This window comes from Littorina saxatilis, linkage group LG1, assembly GCF_037325665.1.
Source record: "Littorina saxatilis isolate snail1 linkage group LG1, US_GU_Lsax_2.0, whole genome shotgun sequence".
Taxonomy (NCBI): domain Eukaryota; kingdom Metazoa; phylum Mollusca; class Gastropoda; order Littorinimorpha; family Littorinidae; genus Littorina; species Littorina saxatilis.
The window spans coordinates 28,446,118-28,456,600 of record NC_090245.1 but is presented as its reverse complement, the minus strand read 5'-3'; the positions used below and the strand labels follow the sequence as shown (position 1 = coordinate 28,456,600).

Sequence of the window (10,483 nt, the reverse complement as noted above, 5' to 3'; positions counted from 1 at the left end):
CGCTAGTTCATTAGTAGTAAAACCAATACCTGTTACTCTTCAACTTTATAAGTTGTGTAGAACTTTCTGGTACCTAGACGTTCAGAACATGAAACTTTTGTAACCTATGTAGATGATCACCAGAACATTGTAAACTGCTATAACTTTTTTGGGGTAAAACTTGGCGAAGTTTGCCTGCTCTGTGTTCAGAGTTGAAAAAGAGTATATTAGGCTAGGGGTGCTGCAGCTGTTGGTTTAGTTGAAAAGAGTATATTAGGCTAGGGGTGCTGCAGCTGTTGGTTTAGTTGATTGAAGCATTTTTGAATCTCTACTTACACAGTGAAGACAACAGGCACACAAATCAAGTCTTGCAAGCAAACAATCAATTTCACATTCCTGATGACTGTATTTTGCAACCACGCTTCTCAATCTTGGTATCCTTGTGTTCATAACCGGGTTAAACTTCTTTTCTGACCATGCTCACTTGTGTTCATAACCGGGTTAAACTTCTTTTCTGACCATGCTCACTTGTGTTCATAACCGGGTTAAACTTCTTTTCTGACCATGCTCACTTGTGAGATGCAAGACCATTACCTGCCCAGGTACAAAAGCAGTAAGAGTCACTGTTCACAAATCATCCAGTTCATTCCTGAAAGAAATTTACAATTATAAATAAAATGCATTTCTTCATTCATTCGGCAAAGTTGTAAAGCTTAGGTGTATTGTCAAATTACAAAAGGTACGGTAATTGTTAGGCCAAACAAAAATATATGTCGGTTTAGGGTAACGTGACCAAACAAGATAAGGTCGGTAGGTCGGCTTTTTCAGGTTACCCAAAACCAACATATATTTTTATTTGGCCTTATCAGTACACAGCTTGGATCATTAGGAACGTGAAAATTCAAGAAAATTTGTCTCCAAAAGAAAATGTTGATCATCAGAAAGTGTTCATATAACACAACCCTTACTGTTGTTATGTCACATGTTTTGGAAGGGAAGTATGCACGTTGCTTTCACACAAATTCACACATGATGCAGATGGTGACTGTTGGCTCAACTGTATACTTTTAACTGTAAAAGAAGTGATTTTTGTGTGTGTGAGGTTTAACATCGCATGGCCATCACAGGGGAGTGTTTATATGCCATTTTGTGGTAAAAAAAAAAATATCACACTCAATGATGGTTTGCTTGAGTGTGCTATTAAATGCTGCACTGACATACATACAATTTTACTTTTATATGGCTGAGGCAATTCCTCCACGCCGACATGATCAAATCAAAACGTGAATACTGTTAGCAGCTGAACGTGGTGAGTAGATGTAAGACACAATGTAGACACACTTTTTATACTAGAGTTATTCGACCTGTACATGTATTTAGATATGAAAGATCTATGATTTAACTTTATAGGCACTGTCTATCTAGTGAAACAAAATGTCTGCATCCTATCTCAGATCTGCTAAGGCTTTTTACAACCTTTCAACACACGTAAATGTTTTCTCTTCTGCCGGTAATCGTGAACTTTAGCGTGTTAAATTCATAGCTCGGAATCCAGTGACATTTTTTACTTATTTTTGATACAAGTCCATGTAAGCAAGCCAAAGAACATTTGTCGTGAAATTAATTGACGGATTGAGCTCCAAATTTAAGCATAATTAATTAATTTGGTTGTTCAATTGACGAAAATGGCATACGTTGTCAACCATGGGACATCATTTACACGAAAGAGTTGTCTCCCTTGTCCTCTCATACGGATTTATAATTCCTTCTTTGACCCATGTAAACAAAATGCATTCGTACAGTTCATCGGAGTTCATTCCGTAACTTCAAAGGTATCTAAAATTACTTGTTATGATTACAAGTGCAGGTTCTACAAATTTGGAGACTTAAATGCCTCTGAATTTTGAGCTATGAATTTAACACGCTAAAGTTCAAGACTCTCTTCTAGTCATTTTAGGCGGAAAGCTATTCACACGAAAAGTCAAATGCATCTTGAACACGCGGCCAGTACTGTAACAGTTACAGTACTGGCCGCGTGTTCAAGATGAAGTCAAATGATTCATTCAGTAGAACACTAATATATTATTTACGATTTCATGACGAAGTGTCTTCTCTTCAAACGCCTGTGGGTCAGTACTGCTCATGCGCAGTGGAGAACTACCGGTGTAGGGGGGCTGAGACTACAACACGGACTGCGCACTCACAACAGTTCATTTCGAATTAAGACGTCTTGTCAACCGCCAGCAGAAGTATCTAAAATGTCGTTTCAAAAGCTTAGCAAATATGGCTCAGTGCTTTGTGGTAAGCATGATCATGTCGCAAGAATTTTGCGATCAGAAGCAGAAAGTCTTCAAGGAAAACAAGTGTCGTCTGCCAGTTTCGTTGTTTCGGGTCACCGCAACTCGCATTCGTCTGCTGGGAGCAGACAACAGCTGAGGATTGAGGGAATTCAAGGACCGATTCCAGCCCAACTGTCGGCAAACGAAAGCAAGAGATTGTTGGAGTCCGCATCCATACAAGCAGCAGGTGGCTTCAGCAAACGAGGAGTACAAGGTCATTAAAAATATGCATTTTTTACAACACGCTTGTTTCACGTGTTACATAACGTTCAGTTGACGTACTGCCCTTCGCGGATAAGGGTTTTGCAGTGCTGTCAGGTAACCGCAGAAGCGTTTGTTCTGAATGTACCCGCTGTTTGTTGTCGTGGGTCATGACTGGGCGATTTTAAGACAAAGTGACTCAACTGCATATTGACCCCACCAGGGTACCTTATCTTATGTACAAATAAGGGTGCACACAAAGAATCTATGTCACTGGGTATGTTATCTAGGCCTACAAATAAGGATGCATGCAAAGAAATGAACTGTCAAATGAAAATTATGTCACATGTGGTATATTTTAATTTAAAAATAATGGTTATTAAGAGAAACTATGTCAAATGCAGAACATGTCTTGTCTGTTTCAGGCTGGGTAAAAATCAGGCTCTGATCCGCGAAACCTAGCTGATTAGTTTTCGGAGGAAGAACAATAATCTGTGACAAAAAAAAGAAATCTGATAAGAAAAAAGATCTCTTTATGCAGACTTCGGTACCGTACTGTCTAGAAATAGTAAACTTTCCTGCCAGGAGATGCCACCTGATACCCTCCAGAAATGCCCGGCCATGCATCCCACAAGGGCTTAATTTGACTGCCCCAGGAACCCGGCCTATTTCAGAGATTTGTTAAGACAGAGAGAATACTATATGGCTACGTATGTGATACCAGTTTTACACGAGTTGTGTTTTTAAATATTGAACTGCGAGCGAAAGTGAGCTTTTCAATATTTGAAAACACAAAGAGTGTAAAACTAGCTGGTATCAAACAGGAAGCCATGTAGCATTCTGTTTATCCCACATACTGCATTTGCGTGTCTATTGCTCCAAACGTCCATCAGTCAAAGCGCCCAAATTGAAGACACTCAAAATGGAACCTAGATCTCTCCTAAAGCCTTGTGTAATCTTCGACGTCAAAGCAAAGAGACGTCACTCTAGAAAGCATATCGTGACGTGTACGTTCTTAAAATTCTTCAAAGTGTTCCAAGAATGACGTTTGTCTCCGTGACTCTGCATCACGAGCAGTAAAAAATCAGGTCCCTGCCAGACATGACCTCTTCACATGCACTGTTGAGTGAACGATATTGTTATGACATGAGTGGTATGTCACACATACGGTACATAGGATAAAGTATAGGTCCCTAGCCTACTGTTGTTTAAATTCCTTGCTGATCTATTATAATTAATCAACTACATGTATTCCGTTAGTGTACTTTGTAAAGTTCTGTTACCCTCAGGCAAAGAATCGAAAGAAAAAGTAGCATGCATGATGATTAAAAAGTATATTGGGTAAGCACAGTGGATCGAAAGTGCAACCTCAGTGAACTCAATTCATTGCATGACAAAACAGTCAAGCTGAAATGCTATTTAAAAAAAAAATGCTGCAGTTTAAAACTTAAGAAACATATCTCAGAGCTGCCAACTGCTATGCTTTCAGCGTATCATGCTACGTTTTAAGACAAATTGCTACCCTGTTACTAGAATTGCTATGCTCAAACATTATAATCACAAGCATGCAAAAGTTTGCTGTTTCTTGTGAGTCCAATTACTCATTTCTGATTCTCACTCCTTGTACTTGTAGCAGTCAGAATTTGTGAAATCAAACATTGTCCACACTGAAAAGTGGTACTGCCAACACTGTCCAATGGCCATACTGTTTTATAAAAAAAAAAAAAAAAAAAAAATTCTTGCACAAAATAGCCTAAATGTGGATGTGCGAATACATTTTTGACAGTGCTGCTCTAAAACTTTAAACACCATTTGCTACGCTAAAAATTCCCCCAAAATGGAAATTGCTACACTTGGGGGTTTCACAAGGGTTGGCGAATGCAGCCATCCTTAAAGTTAAAGCCTCCATTTTAATCTTCACCGGATCACGCTTTGGACTACACAGTCCGTATGATATGGGTCGCGTACGACCCATACTTTCAAAAGAAGGATTCAACGTAAAAAGTATTGATCGTACACGACCCACGCCATCCGAATAGGAATAAATGTTTTGCTGCTTCTTTGCAGAGTATGGGTCGTACACGACCCACGCCATCCGAATAAGGATAAACAGCGTAAAATTCCTTACGTTATTCCATATGGGTCGTCCACAACCCACATCATCCGGACTGTGTAGTTCAAATTACATCATCGTTTATTTGTTTGTTTACAAAGATAATCTTTCAAAAGTTAGGCAATGGGATGGTCATATGGTGACTGGAGATTACATGAAGTCTCAATTAAAAACTTCAAATAGTTTCAGAGATAAAGACGATTTTGTGATGCTCTGGGTCGTCTACGACCCACGAAGCACAGTGAAGGTTAAAACTTTGATTCAAGTTACTGATATTGTTTTAGCTCTTCTCATCAAGAACATTAAAAAGAAAGAAAAAAAAAGACAACAAATCTATAACCACAGAACTAATAGTAATAATGAAGAATATAATACTATCTCCAGATTGTCAGCTGCACACTGATCAAGTACACCACAGCAGTGCAAGCCATAGTTACCGTGCCACTGACTGGGAATTGGACGACACAGCATGCCCCCAGGGGGTGCAGGGAAGCGCAGATCTGGGCGCTGGTTGCGCACACTTCAACACATGGCTGGAAAACTGCAGGAGATACGGACTAGCAAACTGCGATCAGCAGCTACAGGTGTGTGTACAAAAGAAAGGGGAGAGGATAATTAAGGCAGTGTATGATATTTGACAGTGGGGTGAAGAATTTAGATTGTAATTTTAACTGATGAATTAAATCAGGTTTATGTGTGACCACAGGCCTACGGTTGTGAAGCATTGTGAGAAAACACACCTTGGAGAAGAGAAAGAAGTCAGACTGAAAACACAGAATTTTCAAAAGAAGGTACATCCAATCACAGCATTCAGAGGGAAGGGGGATGATCGGTCTGGTTGTGTGTGTGTCTTTGACAGCGAAGCAAAATGTAAAAAAAAACCCGAATTATCAGCATGGGATCCTTTTGAAAATGTTAGGCTGTATCCTAGTCAACAGCTCCCCCAGAAATAAAGTGTGTGTGTCACTGTGTGTAATCATTGTTGTTTCTTTTGTCACAATAGGGGATTCAGTCAGGACGTCTGACTCTGGCACAAGTGTTGGCCGATCAAGAAGTCATGATCACCGAGATTGCTGAGAGTTATCGCAAACGGACAGAGGAGCTGCCCGATGTAGCAGATGAAAGCATGCAGGTACCTGACCTGTTTACCAGTACGATTTGGGCGTATTTTGTACGCCAAATTATTATCAGTACGCAAATACGCGACACACGCACAAAATACGCATAAGAAAAAGTCTAGAATACGTTTTCCGTTGTTGGTGTGCTGATTACGGAATGGTACAACTGATACCGGTTTCGGTCGAAGGGAGATAACCATTACAGTGAGTCTTCAGCTGTGGAAACCTTGTTCAGTTGTTAGCACGCGCGATCGTCTGGACAATCGTGGCAAAATGAAGCGGAACAATGTGCCAGTTTTGGATGACTGTACCAAGTCTAAACAGCAGAAGCAGTAGATTTTCTTGGAGAAATATAAGAAAGAGCCAGGAATTGTGGAGTCTACTATGGGAAAAAGTCATGCACACTGCAAGTATTGTAAATCAGATTTCTCCGTTGCCCATGCTGGGAAATATGACATCGAACGACACTGCAGTTCCAAAACTTACCTGGACAAGGTTGCTGCCAAGGAATTATGAAGTTCATTCCCGCAAAGCAAATCCTGCCAGAAGAAAAGGCTGTAGTCCGCGCTGAAGCAATGTTTTCTGAGATGATAGTAAAAATGAACTTGCCACTGTCAACCGCAGATGTTATTTCACGAACTTCATCTTTTCATTATCAATCTGTTTGGAAGACACTGGTTATTATGATAATGCTATAAACTGACAGGTAAATAAAATTGTTTTATTCCTGTTGTATTGGAAGGAGTTAAATTCTGAAGGTGTTCACAAGTGACATGCTATTCTTACACAAACACGTTTGCACCCACGCGTACATTTTCCCTAGCCCATATGGCTTTGCTTGCAAAGTACACCAACTTTTTGAAAAATACACTCAACTTTTTGGGAAAGTACTCTTGCCTCGGGTTTAGGGTAAACAGGTCTGAGGTACAGATCTGATGTTTATAGTTTGATGGGTGTTGCAGTTCAACATTTCGCCAACGTTTTTCACAATGCATGCATGATCGCACAAAGAGAGAAAATATAATTTAAAAAAAAAGTGATGAATAAAGAATTTCTCATGTCTGGCTTTATGCCACCTTTACGATACGTGGAATGGATTTACTTACGTGTAAATTCTGTTTCATTTCCAGGGTGCCCAAGGGCAGTTGCGTCTACCAGAAGTGAGTGCCCCTTGTCCACAGGGAATCCAGGGAGACGACTGCGTGCGATTCAAACTCTGGCTGGAAAACTGTCATCGTTTCGGAATACACGAGTGCATGCAACAGCTTCAAGGCTTCCAGAGTGGCCGTCTTACGCTGGCTCAGTTGTTTATACAGCAAGATGCCATGATAAGACAGGTCAGTCATGTAGTGATATCTGCATGCTCACTAGTCATGGTTATCCATACTGCCTGGCCACACAGCCAGCCTCAGTTTTATCCTTGCCTTCTGCAGCAGTCTGCAGCATTCAGCTATCACAGTGAACAGTCTCTTGCTTCAGTACTCTCTACTTTGTGCTTGTAACCTTACCTTTTAGTCTTATATTCAATACAGTGTGATCATTACTTACTATACACGCCTTCACAGTGTTGTCTATGTGTGTGAGTGTCATACTACACATACATCATATCATTACAAGTCACAGTAGCATGGATTGTAGATCTATCTTCTGAAAAAAAAGGGATTTGGAGTCGAAAAAACACAATGAGCATTGGTGAGACAAGTACAAATAATGTTGAAAATGACATTTGTATTTGTGCTGTCCTTGTCTTGGCGGGTGATGTTTGTTATAACTATTCTGTCTTTGACTTGGTGAGCACAGACTTCTTTTGTTTTTGAGTCACTTGAGAAAAAGTGACTCTATGTAATCGGTCAGTGTTAGTCTGTCCGGCCGGCCGTCCGGCCGTCCAGCCGGCCGTAGACACCACCTTAACGTTGGACTTTTCTCGGAAACTATCAAAGCGATCCGGCTCATATTTTGTTTAGTCGTGACCTCCAATGACCTCTACACTTTAACGATGGTTTCGTTGACCTTTGACCTTTTTCAAGGTCACAGGTCAGCGTCAAAGGAAAAATTAGACATTTTATATCTTTGACAAAGTTCATCGGATGTGATTGAAACTTTGTAGGATTATTCTTTACATCAAAGTATTTACATCTGTAGCCTTTTACGAACGTTATCAGAAAAACAAGGGAGATAACTAGCCTTTTCTGTTCGGCAACACACAACTTAACGTTGGGCTTTTCTCGGAAACTATAAAAGTGACCGGGCTCAAATTTTATGTGAACGTGACTCATTGTGTTGTGAATAGCAATTTCTTCCTGTCCATCTGATGCCTCATATAATATTCAGAACTGCGAAAGTGACTCGATCGAGCGTTTGCTCTTCTTGTTTAACATTGCGTTTGGAGCTCATCACATATTATGATGTCTGAAAGAGGTACATACAGTGGAACGACCAACCAAGCAACCGACCGAAAGTGGTTATTATAGACAGGTGCATGGTTACAGTGGAGAGGTGAATTGCATATATTTTACAAAACCTTGTTTGAGATCCTTTGGGCTGGTCAGAATGGGCAGATGGTCGTAATCGAGAGTTGCAGGTGGTCAGGGTAGGTTTAACTGAACCGAAAAGCTTTTCATTTGTAATGTACGTTGTAACTTGTACACAGCCAAATATGTTGGTGTAGTTGCTTGGGCTTGTTAATGGTTAGAGTTAGAACTCTGGATAGCACGGACCAAGACAAGAAAAGATAACTCTTTTTTGTGGGAGGCGTTTTTTTTCTTGTTGAATATTTGTACTCACTGCCTCAGCATAGCAAACCTACTGGAGACAGCCCAACGAAGACAGAAATTTTGAGGACGGTTGCGCCTGCTTTTCATCCCACATGTCCCCCAGGTGACGCAGGTGGTCAAGGGACTAAATTGAAATGAACCAAACCGAACCTTCTGTATGTACCACAATTTGTGGTAATTGATAAGGCCCAAAAAATAAAATGTTTGTTTCTGATGACAATAAGGCTAACAAATTAGGGTCGATAGGTCAGTTACTTTTCGTTTTTGATTGAAGTTTGTTTCTTATTTACACAGGCGAATGTAGCTTTTTATTGGCCGGAAATTGTGTCCCCTGGATGCGGACAAGAGTAACTTTTCTTGTAAAGTTGGTAACAAATCAAGTTCTGACATTTTGTTGTTGTTGTCTATTTCTTTTTGTCAAAGAGTCAAAAAAAGTTTGAGGGAAAAAAATAGGGTCGGAAACATTGAATTTGTTCTTGACTCTTCACACAGGTGGCACAGCAGTATCAACAGAGGCGACAATACAGCACTCAGCCTCGTGGTGACAACTCAAACGCTACATCCACAACCACGGATGCACAGGTGGGTGATGCTACTACTACGCAGCAGCTGAGCCAGGCAGAAAAACTCAAGCGAGCCGTCAAGGAGTACGGCTCCACTGTCATTGTCTTCCATATCACCATTTCCCTCGCTTCGCTTGGAGGCTTTTATCTAGCAGTCTCCAGGTCTGTGGTGCTAAATTTTGTTACTTTCAGTGTGGCTTTTTCATGTGTGTGGCATTGTCTTTCATATCATCTATATGTATATACGACTTGTGTCTGTGTGTGTGTCTGTGTGTTCGCGATGCACGGCCAAGGTTCTCGATGGATCTGTTTCAAATTTGGTGGCCATATTCAGGTACACCCGGGACACAACCTGGTCGATGAGATATTCAGCGCTGAACCGATTTTGGTTTTTCTCTGGATCCATTCCCAGTAACTCTTCCTTATCTTCTCCAGTGTTTTCAGCGTTTATCTCCCTTCCTTCGTGTGGCATCAATCCATATTCCCGTTTCTATTTTTAGAAGGTCACTGTCTTCTTCTTCTGCGTTCGTGGGCTGAAACTCCCACGTACACTCGTGTTTTTTGCACGAGTGGAATTTTACGTGTATGACCGTTTTTACCCCGCCATTAAGGCAGCCATACGCCGCTTTCGGAGGAAGCATGCTGGATATTTTCGTGTTTCTATAACCCACCGAACTCTGACATGGATTACAGGATCTTTTCCGTGCGCACTTGGTCTTGTGCTTGCGTGTACACACGAAGGGGGATAAGCCACTGGCAGGTCTGCACATAAGTTGACCTGGGAGATCGGAAAAATCTCCACACTTAACCCACCAGGCGGCCGCGACCGGGATTCGAACCCTCGACCTTCCGATTAAGAGGCCGACGTCTTACCACCCCGCCACAGCGCCCGTCGAAGGTCACTGTCGACAACGCTCAATCCATATTCCCGTTATACTATTTTTAGAAGGTCACTGTCCCGGCAAAGCCGGGTATTACTCTTCTCCAGTGTTTTGCGCGTTTATCTCCCTTCCTTCGTGCGGTGCGCCGGCAAAGCCGGCATACACCCGGCACAGCCGGGTATTCGGCTCAACTTCTTCCCGGCGAAGCCGTACCCGGCGAAGCGGGTATTCATCTACTTCATTTTCATTTTTCATTTTCATTACTTTATTGTCCCATCGCTGGGAAATTCGGGTCGCTTTCTCCCAGTGGAAAGCTAGCAGCAACGGAGTCGCGCTACCCAGGTGTCTGCGTGTGTAGGTGTATTCAGCCACGTGCACTTATGGCAGAATGACCAAGGTCTTTTACGTGCCATTGTGATGACACGGGGGTGGGACATGGCTTCCGTCTCTGGGTCTGCACATAAAGTTGACCCGTGTCCGTCCCGGCCCGAATTCGAACCTGCGACCTTCCGATC

General features: G+C 41.7%; 1 protein-coding gene across 2 annotated transcripts; it reads left to right on the top strand.

Moving 5' to 3' along the window:
- The first annotated feature begins 2,117 nt into the window (after positions 1-2,117).
- On the top strand, positions 2,118-10,132 carry LOC138966094 (uncharacterized). 2 transcript variants are annotated; one of them, XR_011455604.1, is made up of 6 exons: positions 2,119-2,532; positions 5,017-5,216; positions 5,636-5,764; positions 6,881-7,087; positions 9,017-9,590; positions 9,986-10,132. XR_011455604.1 is itself a non-coding variant. In XM_070338181.1 (5 exons), the coding sequence occupies exons 1-5, from the start codon at positions 2,238-2,240 to the stop codon at positions 9,500-9,502; spliced, it is 1,317 nt and encodes a 438-aa protein (XP_070194282.1). In that variant the 5' UTR covers positions 2,118-2,237; the 3' UTR covers positions 9,503-9,570. The 2 variants fall into 2 exon arrangements, 1 of the variants encoding a protein (XP_070194282.1); XM_070338181.1 differs by lacking the exon at positions 9,986-10,132 and having other exon boundaries at positions 2,118-2,532; positions 9,017-9,570.
- Positions 10,133-10,483: the final 351 nt, after the last annotated feature.

Coding starts and splice junctions, on each gene's coding strand:
- LOC138966094 (XM_070338181.1), top strand. CDS start 2,238: ATGTCGTTTCAAAAGCTTAGCAAATATGGCTCAGTGCTTTGTGGTAAG. Junction 5,217..5,635: donor ACTGCGATCAGCAGCTACAG/GTGTGTGTACAA, acceptor TTGTCACAATAG/GGGATTCAGTCAGGACGTCT. Junction 7,088..9,016: donor AAGATGCCATGATAAGACAG/GTCAGTCATGTA, acceptor CTCTTCACACAG/GTGGCACAGCAGTATCAACA.